At 39.4% G+C, this 16310-nt stretch overlaps 1 protein-coding gene across 2 annotated transcripts in view; it reads left to right on the forward strand.

Moving 5' to 3' along the window:
* Positions 1–16310, forward strand: part of LOC125632399 (desmocollin-2-like) — a 41197-nt gene that overhangs the window by 7002 nt on the left and 17885 nt on the right. For both annotated transcript variants that reach the window (XM_048840523.2, XM_048840524.2), the window contains exons 4-9: positions 15–134; positions 1543–1698; positions 4349–4493; positions 12198–12364; positions 13814–13948; positions 15116–15301. In XM_048840523.2, the coding sequence (XP_048696480.1) occupies positions 15–134; positions 1543–1698; positions 4349–4493; positions 12198–12364; positions 13814–13948; positions 15116–15301 (909 nt within the window). The remainder of the gene's footprint in view (positions 1–14; positions 135–1542; positions 1699–4348; positions 4494–12197; positions 12365–13813; positions 13949–15115; positions 15302–16310) is intronic.

The raw sequence follows: 16310 nt of genomic DNA on the forward strand, positions 1-16310 counted from the left end.
TCTTCTAAATGCAGACACATAAGAAAAGACATACTAGAGATACAGTCCTCAGGCGAACCAAAAGAAGGTGGGCTCCTATCCCATCCTCTATGATGGAGAACTCTCTTGGACCTTTTCCAATGCAAATTCAACAGGTACATTATAAAAATAGCTGGTGTATAAAATGTAAGTTACTTTCCTGTCTGACCAGTACAAAATACTGTAAGCCATTGCCTTTGGATTCAGATGGCTTCTTAGCAAAAAAGTGAAGAAAACCAACTAAATTGTTTTAGAAAAGCAACGGTAACTTTTAACGGTAATCCTTAGTAACGGCTTTTCAGGAAAAATATCATAAGATACACATAGGAAATCTGAGGCAGAGGTAAGTCTAGAACACAACTTTCTGAATCCCAGTCCTATTTCCCAGAACTTTTTGTCTCATTCTTTGTCTATACTGGGGTCCCATAGAACAAATATGATCATGTCACTGAAGACTGTACCATGCATATATATAAAGAGCTAAATTAAGGGTGCACAGGCAGTTACCCAGTCTGTAAAGGAGAGAGACTGCTACTTGCATGCCTAGTAAAGTAGAAGTGTGAGGTTTAGCTCAATAATAAAGGCTGTGAATTGTGCAAAGTTATTAACATCAGCCTTGCCCAGCACTTCTTCACCGAGGCAAAAGAGGAGAGATCCTGCTGCTGTGTTTATGTTCTGTCTGGAGCACTAGCTCTCTGCCTGCTATGTAGGAAACAGGGTGGGGCCTGAAAATATGTTCATTGCAGTTGCCATGGAGATCTGTGGGGCTGGAGCATGCTTATTGCATTTCTGGAGATTTTAGCAGCATTCCTCTAAAAAGCTCTACATATGTGTAAATACGCGTATTCAGAGGTTTATAACTGGGTAAAATCTGGGTGGATTTTTATGAGGACAAGGCAAAAAGGCATCTCCCTGACTCTAGTGCTATCCCCTTGTCAAATATCAAGTCCCTGCTCCAAAGAAAGAAGGTTCTAGATTTCTTGAAAGAAACTTTAGTAAGAACTAACAGTGGCAAAAAAACCCAAAAACCACTTCCAGTCATAAATGGCTGAACCAGTTTTGCCTAAAAAGTCAATCTCAGACATAGAAAATGTTAACCAGAATGGTTGAGTGATTGAAAATAGGGGTTTCTAATGAAAAGCGTTAAGCAACCTTTGCTACACCTGGCAGCTATGTCTCTGATGCTGAGACTAAATATATTTTACTCACATCTTCCCCTTCCCCATGCACTCTACTACAAGATGGATTTTCTTCCATTGGTATTTGTGAAGGATTAGCAGCCTTTCTCACAAGTGCATTTACTGTAAAGGTAGTTAAGATTGGCACAGAGCAGACCATTTTCCTGTTCTGTGTAAAAGTTTGAGCTGCTGTAGTTCCTGAACCTAAGAATTGGATTTTCTACATCCTTTCTGAAGTGTGACACTATTTTCTATCCCACACTTACATTAATTCAGAAAACACAGAAATAGAAAGGTATTTAATGATGAATTATTTTGTCTGTGTTTAACAAATTATTCTTTATAGGTCCAGTCTGACACAGCTCAAAACTACACCATTTATTACTCTGCAAGTGGTCCTGGAATTGATAAAGATCCAAAGGGTTTGTTTTATATAGAGAGAGAAACTGGGAATATTTTTGCTACTGGCCCAGTAGACCGTGAACAATATCCAAGCTTTAAGGTAAGGGCCTAAATTGTATACACAATTAAATGTATTAGTATTTTCATTCTATTGCTAAAGTACTTCACTGGTGTGTTCTAACAGGAATGGGAGGAAAATGCATTTGTGCTTAGACAACTATCCCAAATAGTATCCAGGATATTTACAGGGCAGAAATTGGTGGTGGGAGTGAAGGAAGATCTAGTTTTACAAGATTTATTTTTCTTTTCTGGTGGAAGACTTGAAAAAGTCCATGTAAAATTAAAATGAGACAAAGATAATCATCAATACAGCTGTATTAGTTCCACAGCATTTGCTTGTTCTGTTCAGTTTTAATAAAAAGAAAAGGAGTACTTGTGGCACCTTAGAGACTAACCAATTTATTTGAGCATAAGCTTTTGTGAGCTACAGCTCACTTCATCAGATGCATACTGTGGAAAGTATAGAAGATCTCTTTATACGCACAAAGCATGAAAAAAAAAAATGGGTGTTTACCACTGCAAAAGGTTTTCTCTCCCCCCACCCCACTCTCCTGCTGGTAATAGCTTATCTAAAGTGATGACGTTCTTGTTAAACCCTGGATTTGTGCTGGAAATGGCCCAACTTCCTTATCATACACATTGTAAGGAGAGTGATCACTTTAGATGAGCTATTACCAGCAGGAGAGTGGGGTGGGGGGAGAGAAAACCTTTTGCAGTGGTAAACACCCATTTTTTCATACTTTGTGCGTATAAAAAGATCTTCTATACTTTCCACAGTATGCATCTGATGAAGTGAGCTGTAGCTCACAAAAGCTTATGCTCAAATAAATTGGTTAGTCTCTAAGGTGCCACAAGTACTCCTTTTCTTTTTGCGAATACAGACTAACACAACTGTTACTCTGAAACCTGTTCAGTTTTAATGTTTTGTTAAATGGGTAAACTGCTCTCTCTGCTGGCTGAGAGGTGTAAGGAGGTGGCAGAAGTGGATAGCTCTGCTTCCAATGGACTGTTGGGAACATGAATATTCCATTGTTTTCCTACACAATAGGGAAATAGTAAAAATAAGACAGTCTAAAAATTCCACTGCACATTAGATTGGTTTGTTCATTCTGCTTCTCTCCAGTTTTTCTAAGTGAATATGCTTCCTCCTTTCTCTTAGGCAGTTGGTTAGCCAGTCTTATGCCTTAACTGAAAAGAAAGCAAATAAGAAACACATGGTCAATTATGACAGGTTTCAGAGGAACAGCCGTGTTAGTCTGTATTCGCAAAAAGAAAAGGAGTACTTGTGGCACCTTAGAGACTAACCAATTTATTTGAGCATGAGCTTTCGTGAGCTACAGCTCACTTCATCAGATGCATAATGATGAAGTGAGCTGTAGCTCTCGAAAGCTCATGCTCAAATAAATTGGTTAGTCTCTAAGGTGCCACAAGTACTCCTTTTCTTTTTATGGTCAGTTATGTCTACTACCATTGCTGCTTCACTTTCTGCACCTCAAACACACTAATTAGAAGAGTATCAAAGACTCTTGCTATGTTTGGACACCATTTGCCTATATAGTACTGAAAACATGGTGTTTTTACTTGCCTAACTGTTGTCTCAGGTAGAAACAAGCAAAACTATACAAAGTGTTGGCTCTGCTGTTTTTGGCAATGTGCTGCTGTGGCACACTCTAGCACACCACCAGTGTGGCATGCTAATGTCAGCCAACGTTTCTTTGTAGGGTGAGGAGGGAGATATGCCAGAAGATGAACTTATGGAATTACATAATGTGTCTCTGCCACAGGAATTTGTAGAACTGCCAAGTGTCTGACTTTGACAGTGAGGAGAAAAGTGTCAGACAAGGCAGCTTCAGATTACCCACCAAGGAGAATTAATGTTATTTCTATAGTGTGGAAAGTCTACAAAAAGTGCTGCTGCTACCCCAGAGGCAGAGGGAACGCACCTTTCAGTAAAACTGAAGCAATCGTTCTGTAGTTTGTTGTTCTTGCATCTACATCTACATAGTCCCCACACACACAATTGCTGGTATTGCACTGGTTGCTCACTCCTTTGTTTCCACTTTTGCCAAAAGCTGCACTCTGCTCAAGTGAGCACCACTAAGTGTGACACTTGGATACAAGATGGGTTGGTTAAGGATGGTCTCTTTGACAGACAGTGGGTCAAATGTAAGTTCTTACTCAGTATATTCAAATACCAGGATGGAAATCTTTCACGTGTCACTGTGGAAAATAATGCAAATGGTTGTCTTGGGGGCTGGGAAGCAGTTAAATGCATTACTTCTACCACTGCCAGCCTGTAATATCAATCATCTCCTCTTGCATCTGACTGAAGACAAATTTGTTACTGAAATTGGGTCTAGCTCTAGCTTGTTGTCCTGAAGCAGAAACCATTAATAACAAAAGGAAAAGAAACCCGGTGGACCAATGGCTAGAAAGAGCTCAGCTTTGTCCTCCATGGTCAACAAGGAAAGATTAGTATATGCAAATAGCTGCAAAATATCTATTGCAGGCATTAGCCATTTACTTCTATTATGGTCTGCTTATGAAAAGGGTATATTTGATATACTGTGCTTTGCAGAAATTATTCTGTAGATCATGTTATCCACTGGGCTGAAAAGGAATATTGCATCCTGTTCTAGAACAGTGGGCAACTAAGGTTTTCTCTTTTTTTTTTTTTTTTTTTTTTATAGATAATTTGCTTTGCAACCACTGCAGATGGATATTCACCAGAGAAACCACTGCTGCATACAATCAGAATAGAAGATGATAATGATAATGCCCCATGCTTTACACAGGACCTTTTTGAGTTTGTTGTTCCTGAACATTGCAAACCTGGTAAGCATAATTTTATGATTTTTTTTTTTTAAGCACTGTGATTTTTATCAAATATCTAAAATGCTATCATCTTCCAACAGTGACATACCACAGTGATGTGTGTATAATTCTGATGTTTGATTAGTTATTCCTACTGAAAAACTGATCAATATTTTTATATTGAAAGCTACATTTCCAAAGCACTTCCAATTTATTTCAAATTTGCACATGCTCCAATTTGCATGCAATATCCACACCTGTATATGCATGCCAGATAGTTAGTTAGCCAGCCATGTACACATGGACAAATTTATATGCACACTCAAATCAGCAGGCCTTTGGGAAAAGTGGTTTTACTGAGTGTGCTATGGTACTGTGAAGGGAGGATTTTCATATACTAGAAGTTAAAATAGAGCATAGTCTTGGGGGGGAAAAAAAGATTCTGTGCCCTCAGTAAGAAAAGTATATCTAACATGGTACTAGTTCAGACCAATGGCCCTTAGCTTTATATCCAGTCATCCGACAGTGGCAAGTGCTAGATGCTTTAGAGGGAATGAACAGAACAGGGAAATTATCAAGTGATCCATCCCATCATCCAGTCCCAACCTCTGCATCCCTGACCATCTTGGCTAGTAGCCATTGATGGACCTATCTTCCACAAATTTGTCTAATTCTTTTTTGAACCCAGTTATACTTCTGGCTTTCACAAAATGCCCTGGCAAGCTGTTCCATACCCCTAATCATTTTTGTTGCCCATCTCTGCCAAATTTTTATATATAATATGAAAACATACAACCAGCAGAAAATATTCAAAGTATGGATGTACCATGGACAGTGGCATTATATTTTCTGTCTTATGATCAATCCCTTTCCTAATGGTTCCTAATAGCACTTTTGACAGCTGCTGCACATTGAGCAGATGTTTTTAGAGAACTATCTATGGTGATGCCAAAATAACTTTTACCACTCCAGGAGGAGAACTTAAACCCATTGTTTTGTATGTATTAAATGGAATGTTTTCCAGTATGCATTACTTTGCACATTTCAACATTGAATTTCATCTGCCATTTTTGTTGCCCAGGCACCGAGTTTTGTAAGATCCCTTTGTAACACATAATTAAGTCCAAAGCTGACAGTTCTCTGGAGTACTTTTGTTTCATCTGCAAACTTTGCCACCTCACTGTTTACCCTTTTTCCCAGATAATTTATGACTATGTTGAACATCACTGGTTCCAGTACAGATCCTTGGGAGAACCAGCTATTTACTTGTCTTCACTCTCAAAACTGGCTATTTATTCCTACCCCTTGTTTCTTGTCCTTTAACCAGTTACTGATCCAGGAGAGGACTTTCCCTCTAATCCCATGACTGCTTAGTTTGCTTAAGAGCCTGTGGTGAGGAACCTTGTTAAAGGCTTTCTGAAAGTCCAAGTACGCTATATCCACCGGATCACCTGTGTCCATGTTTGTTGACCCCCACAAAAAACTCTAATAGATTAGTGAGGCATGATTTCCCTTTACAAAAGCTGTCTTGACTCTTCCCCAACAAATTGTGTTCATCTGTGTCTGTCTGATGATTGCTCTTTACTATAGTTTAAACCAATTTGCCTGCTACTGAAGTTAGGCTTATAGGCCTGTAATTGCCAGGATCACCTTTTGGAGCTTCTTTAAAAATGGTAAAAAGAAAAGGAGTACTTGTGGCACCTTAGACTAACCAATTTATTTGAGCATAAGCTTTCATGAGCTACAGCTCACTTCATCAGATGCATAAAGTGGAAAGTACAGTGAGGAGATTTTATATATACACACAGGCCATGAAAAAATATACATTGTAAGGAGAGTGATCACTTAAGATGAGCTATTACCAGCAGGAGAGTGGGGTGGGGGGGAGAAAATCTTTTGAAGTGATAATCAAGGTGGGCCATTTCCAGCACATTTCCAGGAGTTAACAACAACGTCTGAGGAACAGTGGGGGGGAAATTGTTGAAATCATGGTGGAATTCCTCAAGGGCTTCTTTTCCATGGGTCCACCATCAACCTCAGCCTGGACCAGTCCACAAAAGAGATCCACTTCCTGGACACTACAGTGCTAATAAGCAATGGTCACATAAATACCACCTTATACCGGAAACCTACTGACCACTATGCCTACCTACATGCCTCCAGCTTTCATCCAGACCACACCACACGATCCATTGTCTACAGCCAAGCTCTGCGATACAACCGCATTTGCTCCAACCCCTCAGACAGAGACAAACACCTACAAGATCTCTATCAAGCATTCTTACAACTACAATGCCCACCTGTTGAATTGAAGAAACAGATGGACAGGCCCAACGAAGAAAAATAACAGAACGCCACGAGCCATCACCTTCAGCCCCCAACTAAAACCTCTCCAACGCATTATCAAGGATCTTTTAGTTGGGGGCTGAAGGTGATGGCTCGTGGCATTCTGTTATTTTTCTTCGTTGGGCCTGTCCATCTGTTTCTTCAATTCAACAGGTGGGCATTGTAGTTGTAAGAATGCTTGATAGAGATCTTGTAGGTGTTTGTCTCTGTCTGAGGGGTTGGAGCAAATGCGGTTGTATCGCAGAGCTTGGCTGTAGACAATGGATCGTGTGGTGTGGTCTGGATGAAAGCTGGAGGCATGTAGGTAGGCATAGTGGTCAGTAGGTTTCCGGTATAAGGTGGTATTTATGTGACCATTGCTTATTAGCACTGTAGTGTCCAGGAAGTGGATCTCTTTTGTGGACTGGTCCAGGCTGAGGTTGATGGTGGACCCATGGAAAAGAAGCCCTTGAGGAATTCCACCATGATTTCAACAATTTCCCCCCCACTGTTCCTCAGACGTTGTTAACTCCTGGAAATGGCCCACCTTGATTATCACTTCAAAAGATTTTCTCCCCCCCACCCCACTCTCCTGCTGGTAATAGCTCATCTTAAGTGATCACTCTCCTTACAATGTATATTTTTTCATGGCCTGTGTGTATATATAAAATCTCCTCACTGTACTTTCCACTTTATGCATCTGATGAAGTGAGCTGTAGCTCATGAAAGCTTATGCTCAAATAAATTGGTTAGTCTCTAAGGTGCCACAAGTACTCCTTTTTTCTTTTTGTGAATACAGACTAACACGGCTGCTACTCTGAAACCTTTTAAAATTAGTGTTACATTTAGCTACCCTTCCAGTCATCTAGTACAGAGACTGATTTAAGTGATAACTTATGTATCACAGTTCGTAGTTTTGCAATTTCATATTTGAGTTCCTTCAGAACTCTTGGGTGAATGTCATCTGTCCTGGTGACTTCTTATTATTTAATCAATTTGTTCCAAAATCTTCTCTATTGACACCTCAATGTGGGACAGCTTCTCATATTCGTTACTTAAAAAGAATGGCTCACATTCTCTGCAGTGAAAACCAATGGAAAGAACTCTCTGCAATGGCCTTGTCTTGCTAGAGTGCATCTTTAGCACATCAATCATCTAGTGGCCCCATTAGTTGATTGGCAGGCTTCCTGCTACTGATGTACTTGAATGTTTTTTGGTTCGTTCGTTGGTTTGTTTTTGGTGTCTCTTCTTTTTTTTGCCTACCTAATTTTTCTCTTACACTTGACTTGCCAAAGTTTATGGTCTTTTCTATTTTCCTCAGTAGGATTTAACTTTTTCAATTTTTAAAGGATGTCTTTTTTTGTTGTTTGTAACTACTACTCTTACTCTGTTTAGCCCTGGTGGTATATTTTTGGTCCTCTTACTGTTCTTTATTTGTAGTTCACGTTTTAAAACCACCACAATAGAGGCTCAAACTAAAAGTTTCCATGTAGGTTGCAGGCCTTTCACTCTTGTGACTGTTCCTTTTTAATTTCTGTTTAACTAGCTTCCTTGTTTTTGTGTAGCTCCCCTTTTTGAAGTTAAAAGCTGCTGTGGTGGGTTTCTTTGGTATTTTCTGGCCTACAAGGATGTTAAATGTAATTACATTATGGTCACTATTACTGAGCGTTTCAACTATATTCACTTCTTGGACAAGATCCTGTGCACCACTTAGGAATAAATCAAGAGTTGCCTTTCTTTTTGTGGGCCCCAGGGCTAGCTGTTCCAAGAAGCAAAATGGTGTCTAGAAACTTCATCTCTGCATCCTATCTTGAGGTGATGTGTACCTAGTCAATATGAGGATAGTTTAAGCCCCTATTATTATTGAGGGTGGTGGTGGTGGGGGTTGTTTGTGGGGGTGTGTTTTTTTTTTTTTTGGTTTTGTTTTGTAGCTTCTCTAATCTCTCTGAACATTTCAGTCATTGTCACCATTCTGGTCAGATGGGTGGTAGTATATTCCTACTGCTAGAGTCTTCTTATTCAGGCATGGAATTTCTATTCATGGAGATTCTATGGTACATAGTTATATCAATATCCTCACTTAATACCAGACACTCAAGTTCACCCATCTTAGTATTTAGACTTCTAGCATTTGTGTACAAGCACTTATAAAATTTGTCCGTATTTAGTTGTCTGCCTTCATGTGATGTAATTGAATGGGACTCTTTTTTTGTTTGGTTTTTTTGACTGCTTCTTTTCTACCTGTATTTTGTCAACTTCTGTCCTGTCTTCTTTACCAGAATATAGAAAATTCCTTTTAATAAATCCTGCCCTAAGAGACATCTGTCTGAATCATGTGCTCCTCTGCACCGCTCAGCTTTTCCTCAGCCCTTAGCTTAAAAACTGTGCATGTATTTTATGTAAATAGGGCCTTTTAGCCATAATGTGCAAAGATAATTGCTCAAAAACTCAAATAAAAAATTGTGAAATACCACCTTTGTTCCTATCACAGGGTCAATGTTTGGAATTGACAATGCAGGTTTACTTTGAAAGCCACAAGTATAAACTTTTGGCCTTGTGTTTTGAAAATTCATTTTGTGGTATCTCAAACTCTTATAGAGACCATTCAATTCATGGGGCAGGGGAATGATAATTTTAAGCAGAAATGTGGAACTGATTTACTAAACTTGATCCACAAATTTTGAGCCCTGGATCCTACAAACACGTGGGAGCATGGTTAACTTTAAGCCTGGGAATAGTCACATTGACTTCATGGTGACTAATGTTTAGCCAACATATAAAGACACTGATAACTCAGATTCTTCACCCACAATTCATTTTGAGATTGCAAAATAAGAGTTGTAAACTTTTTATAGCATTTTTTTCTTCATATTGGTTGATTCTCAGTCCAAGTATTATTGTCCACATTATATCTGATTTTAAAAGTGGGTTTTAAAGTCCCTTCTGGGCTGAATACCTAGAATGAAGTGCAAGATATATACAAAAAATACTTAAATATAGAATGAACACACACACAGGAGTACAATATATATACATTAAACACTGACCATATTTGCCAGAATAATAGATATAGGATTCCTTTTTGCCCTGGGCTGTCTTCTCTCATCCTAAAAAACAAAGCAAAATACATTCTACATTATGCTGCCCTTATAGCATAAGATCTATTGATCTTTCTTACCTGTCCTCCTTTTGAAGGGGCAAAATTTTACCCTTAGTTACTGTTAGGTGTGTTTCTCTCTCTCTCTCTCACAGAAGTTACATAAAGGCCATGCATCCACAGGGCATGTTCCTTCTCCCACCAACATCCATAGTAACACTTCTGTTGCCTTCAGTGGGAGGAGAATTGGAGCCAAACACGAAGGCAATATTCACTGTTAGTGTAACTTCAGTGGAAGTTCCTCTGGGGGTGAATTTGTGAAAATTGCTGTTTTCTTGAACAGGAAAGTAAGGGTTAGATTCTGCCACCTGTATTCACAATTTAGGATCTCACTGTGTTAGATTATTTAAGGCCCAGTCATAAGGAGAGCAGGGACCTAATTACCTGCAATAGTCTACTTCAAGTGAATGGACAGGAAGGGACAAGGAATGGAAAGAACCCTGGCTCTGCCGCCTCTCCTTTTCCTTACTGGCCAGGAGCACAGGGTAGGGGTGTAAATTGCTTCACAAAAAGGGGATGAATTAACTTACTCTCTGCCCAGAATAATAGTGGGGAGGGGGTGGAGTTGTGACTGAGTCATGTTTCATTCTCCACTCTGCTCCTGAGGCAGTGCAGTTTCCTCTATTCTTACATCAGGCAGATTATGGGGTTACAGTCTAGACCTTTGAATATCAGCAGGACTATGCATGGAGTACAGTGCTACTCATTGTATCAGAATTTAATCCTCAGTAAATGGATAAATCAAATTACAGTATTCCCTGGGAGAAATAATTTGGATATATTTAAAGCTTTTCAGGAATGTTTCTGTGTTTGGGCTGTTCAGATACAAATCATTCATTGAAATCTGATCCTTTGTATTTCTGTTAAAGACCCTATTTTGTGTGTCGTCTTCTGTCTGACGGCAATCATAAATAGAAATTTAAAAATTAATTAGGCAAATGCTCAGAAATAGAAAATACAAATTTACACTTTACTAGGTTTTCAATATGATTCAGGTCTTGTTTTTTTATAGTAAACAGATGTGGTCAAGCTTCCCCCTACTGGATGCTTGCCACGCTGCTGGGAGGGTATCCAAATGTTGAATCTCATGTGCCCCCTACTGTGCTGGTGCTGGGGAGAGTTTAGGTATCGTCCTGGGCTTTGGACCTCTCGGCATGCACTCTCAGATGCCTCTTTTGGCAGTCCAGTTGCCTCGGCCTGAAACTAGTGCTCTGTCTTCCAACTGTCACTAGTGGCTCAGGCACATTTCCTAGAATTCCACCGAAGGGGTGAGCCTTCTGGTTTACAGTTTACGACTTCAGGGATATGTGATAGTCAAAACAGACTGACAGCCTTTGCACAGGCTTCTAAACATTATTACTCTTTTTATATAGCCTGGGAGATATACACAAATCTAGACAAAATACAGTAGAACCCCATTTAATTGAGCATCCGTTATCTGGTTCTCCTTATTAACTGAGTCACGCAGGGCTGTCATCCACCCCAGGCAGCTGAGACTCGTGCTGTTGTCTACCCTAGGATGACAGCAGAAGCCCTGGCCATCCATTCTCCTGTTTATCTGGATTTTTGGTTATCCGATCTGGCCCCAGTTCCAGTTAGATTATTGGGTTCCCACTGTAATAAACATTTGTATGCATTTTTCCTTGTCTCAGTTTCCTTACCACTCTGGTGAGTGCTTTGGCTTTGGGCAGAATATTCTACGGAGTCTAGGATCCTTCCTCTTCCTTCCCCCTCCCTTCCACTTTCCTGCACATGGCTTCTCATCCAGAATATGGAGTCTCTGGTCTCTTCTCCTGTGTCCCTGCTCTCCCTTTGATAGGTGACTCCCTGATCAGCCTCCGATGACCACAGACTTGATTAAAGCAGTTATCCTGGGTAGGAACTAGCCTATTGTCTAGAAGGCTTCCTTTTGATTAGTGGACCATACAGACTTAATGTGTCTCTGTTTTAGCCCTATACCACTACCCCCTTGGAATTCCAGCTCAACATGGAGGTAAAAGTATAAAGGAGAAGGCAAACAAGCAACACATTCAAAATGAAGTCTGTAGCTGGATAAAGATGTGCACGTGTGCGCACACACACAATCAGAAATAGTACACGGATTCCCCCAACTTGTCACGTCATGTAAAGAAGCAACATCTGTGTGTTTCTATCTTATGTACAAATAAGTACCAAATGATTAGTTGAAACTGTTACTTGGGGGATTTTTGGAATTTAAAATTGATAATGTTGTGTATATACAGGTACAGTAGTTGGAAAAGTCATTGCAGAAGACAGAGATGAACTTTATACTCTGCACACTACCCTGAGATATCGAATTGTATCAGAACAACCGCCATTACCCAAAATGTTTTCTGTTCACCGTGAATCAGGTGTAATTACCACACTAACATCACAACTGGATAGAGAGGTAACCTTTATCTACAGCATTATATTTAGCTTCACTTCACGATTCTGTGAGCAGATATATACAGAAAAGTATGCAAGATTTTAATGAGACTAGAGAGGCACCATATATGATTTCAAATGGTCTCTAATGATTTAGAAGCAAGACTCTCCTGTAGCTTGGGGGAAAACACAGATGAACTGGAATCTGAACTTTTTTCTGCTTCCCTGACCCAATGTGAGTGTCAATTTTGCTTTTCTGCTCCAATCTCTGAAGTACCTTGTCAGCATCACTTGACTGTGCTACTTGCAAACGGAGCAGCAGGTTCCTAGGCAAGCAACAAAGAGTGAAGAAACAGAGCAGTGGGGCTTAGGAGTGGACTATGTTAAAGAAGGCTGCACCATCCATACAGAAGGATATTGTGAAATAGCTATGCCCATCAATTTTCCCGGTGTAGACAAAGTCTTAGAAAAAGAATAATGTTGAGGTTGTGGGTATTGTGAATGAGAAATATTGGGGTGATGGCCATGGAAAGTGAATCTTGAGAGTAGAGTACCATCACTTATTTCCTACAGATGAATGTGAAAAGTTTATGAAGCAAAGTTATCCCCTCTTCCCAATAAACCAAATTTAGCCCAGCAATTCTAGGGAGCCCTAATCTACCAGAGCCACTCTCTCTCAGGTGGTTTTTGGCATCTTACTGCTGTGACTCAAATTATTGTCCAGTTGAATGCTTTTTTCCCCTCCCCTCAATGATCCTATCTGGATGTGTAAGAGTGCTGCTCCTGCATTGTCAGACCTTGCTGACAAGCATGCCTTATCATATCAAGACTGATCACAGGAACATTTCCACTCTTTTACTCAAGGTGCAGCATGAGAGAGGTCAGCACAAGATTATGGAACTAAAAGATACACTGAAGGAAGCATCTTTGTTTTTCTCTATCCATGAGTAGTTGGAGAAGAGAGTGGGCTCTTCAGCATAGTATAGACAGCATAGAAGAAACAGTATAGTATATGGGAAACTTTCCCACTACCACCCAACAATAGTGTATCAGACTATGTAGAACTCCTTGCTGCTTTTCCCAGCAGACAGGTGTGTGTGTGTGTGTGTGTGATGGGGAAGGCCTAGCTGCCGTGTGTGTGTGTGTAGGGAAGAGGAGACAATTGTGAGCGGAGGACATTATAGAGATCCTTCTCTGGCGTTCAACATGACTAATAGGTTTCTAGTAAAACTTTCTGAGCTCTGTGTGCTGCTTAGCCGCTGAAAAATATTTTACTTGTGTGTTTCACTGTTTTGTCTATTAAAAAAGCTGGTTGTCTTATTTCTTTTATCCTAGAAAATTACATGTTTAACATATCTTTAGAAAGAAGGGGGAGGGAAGTAAAGCATTTAATTCTACAATAAAAGTGACATACTATTACATGAATGTGAAAGTTTTATCTGTAACCCTTTTTTTTTTTTTTTGTTTTCAGATAATAGACAAACATATAGTGCTAATTGAAGTACGAGATATGGCAGGTCAGCCTTTTGGTTTGTGCAATACAGGAACAGTTGTCATTAACGTTGGAGATATAAATGACCATGCCCCATATTGTGGCCATTCATCTGTAAGTGTGTTTGTTATTCTGCTGCTGTCACAATTGTGGGGTTGATTGCACCTCTGTCCCTTTCTGGATTCTGAGTGCACCCCTTGAGGGGTTAGGCCTCGTACCCTTACCTGTTTTGGAGTGGAATCTTGCAATTTTCCCACTCTTAGAGCAGAATCTGGTACAATACCCTGTCTTTGCCAACAGGCCCGATGAGAGTTCAGGCACCTGCTTGATCCTTTCTTCGGACAGCCTGCTAATCAGTGATGTATGTTGACCAACAGCCTTTTTACAAGAAGTATATTTATTAGCAAATGGAACACAGCATTAGATAAAACTGTTTCAAAACGATAAATAGTATACATGCATATTTACTTTCCTCTAATCTTATGCTTCATTACAAACTAAATTTAGATGGGTTTTTCTATGGAATTACAGGAAAAGAACAGACCCAATATACATTTTTTCCAAGGAAACCAAGGAGCTCTTAGGATGCAGTCGGGACCCTGTTTGTTTCTCCAAGAGTGACTCTCCCAGACTGTTTATCCCTTTCCCTGGTCTCCAAATACCGTATTTCTCAACTATCTTTATTACAGGGCCTAGATGGGAAGTCTTTTTATTATCTCCGACTGGATTCTCCCAGTCATCCAAGCAGACCATCTAAGGGCTTGCCTGCATAGGAAGTTTTTACTGGTATAAGGAAAAGAGCGAATTTAAGCTGCTATAGTTATACTGGTATAACTCCTCACAAAGGACACTCTTATTCTGGTACAAGAGGGCCTTTTTCTGGTTTATCTCATGTCACTTTGGTAGCAGTTTAAACTATAAAGCTCCTGTAGTGAGGTTTTATGTTTTTGTTTGTTCTCTAAGCAATGCATTAAGTATTCCTTTTCAGGAAGGTGAAATTCTCTGGTTGAAATCTTATTTCCATTGACTTCACTTGGGCCAAGATTTCATCCAGAGAATTTCACCTACAATCACAGAAAGGGATGCTTAATGTTTCACTTAAAGAAAAACAAATAAACAAAAACAAATAAACAAACCCAAGAACCAAAACCTCATGACCAAAGCTTTACACTGGCCGTTGGATTTAAGGCCTTGCATTTAAACACAATATAACTTTCTTTCCTGAACTATGTAATACTGTATTTTATATTTATTTAAACAATAGATAATATTTTATTTCAGTATGAAACAAAAGTACAGGAAAACCAAGTGAATGTGGAAATAATGAGAATTCCTTGTTTGGACAAGGATGAGCCTAACTCACCTGCCTGGAACTGTAGATTCAGCATTGTAAAAGGAAATGAAGATAACCATTTTGCTATTACAACAGATGGAAGAACAAATGAAGGGGTATTATGTGTTGTTAAGGTAAGCAAAGATGAAAACATCAGCCAAAAGTCTGGGTTTTTGTTTGTTTTTTTTTTTTAAAAAAACAAATCTAGTTTTCACTTTTTTGTTGTAGCTATAAATTCTGGTTAGTTAATAACACTTAATTATCTGTTGGATTTTGGCTCTGCTTCCTTCCCAAATTGAACAAAAAAATTCACCTGATATTTCTCTCGGGGTAGAATTTTTCTGGAAAATGTGTAGCAAATTGGACAACATGTTTAGTGAGATTTGATAAAATGTTTAGATGTATGTCCCTTTTTTTGAGTTTTCCTAATGTGTTTTGGGGATGGAGTGGAGTAATTCATTTTAATTCTGTAATAGCTAGGCCAAAATTCCACATTTTGGCTTAATCTAGTTTTGACAAGGAATGGTGCCTTTCACTAATTGAAACAGGACTACATCAACATGAACTAGGTACCTTTTTATTAGTTCACACCTGCAGGGTCTACATGGAGCAGTTAGAGCACAATGTTTGTGAGTGCCCTGCAATTCACATCCCGCCCCCCACCCCTATAGTCCAGATTGTGGTGTCATGTAGACAAGCCTGTAAAGTGTACATTGAGACTAAGTACCTAAAGAATGTATAATACTAATGTATAGGTTTGCAGGTTCACATCCAGTTTTCTTAAGTGCTGATCTTTCTTCCATTTAAGTCAATGGGGGCTAGCTCAAGTTCTTAAGAGGTTCTCCTTTAAAAGATCATATAGTTTAATGGATTAAGTGAGGGCTTAAAACCAGGCAGTACTGAGTTCTTATACTATCTCTGCCAATGACTGCCCTTAATAACAACACTTCGGTCTTATCTAGCATAGTTCTTTACAAATGTTTCACTACGGTTCATAAAATTACTGTGAAGGAAGGAAATATTATCCTCCCATATTTTACAAATGGAAAACAGAAGCTTACGGAGTTTAAGTAACCCATTCAAAGCAGTCACTTAACCTTTGTTTCTTAACTATCTGTGTAATTTGGAGTGTGTAGGTAAATG

This window comes from Caretta caretta, chromosome 2 (assembly GCF_965140235.1).
Source record: "Caretta caretta isolate rCarCar2 chromosome 2, rCarCar1.hap1, whole genome shotgun sequence".
Classification (NCBI taxonomy): Eukaryota; Metazoa; Chordata; order Testudines; family Cheloniidae; genus Caretta; species Caretta caretta.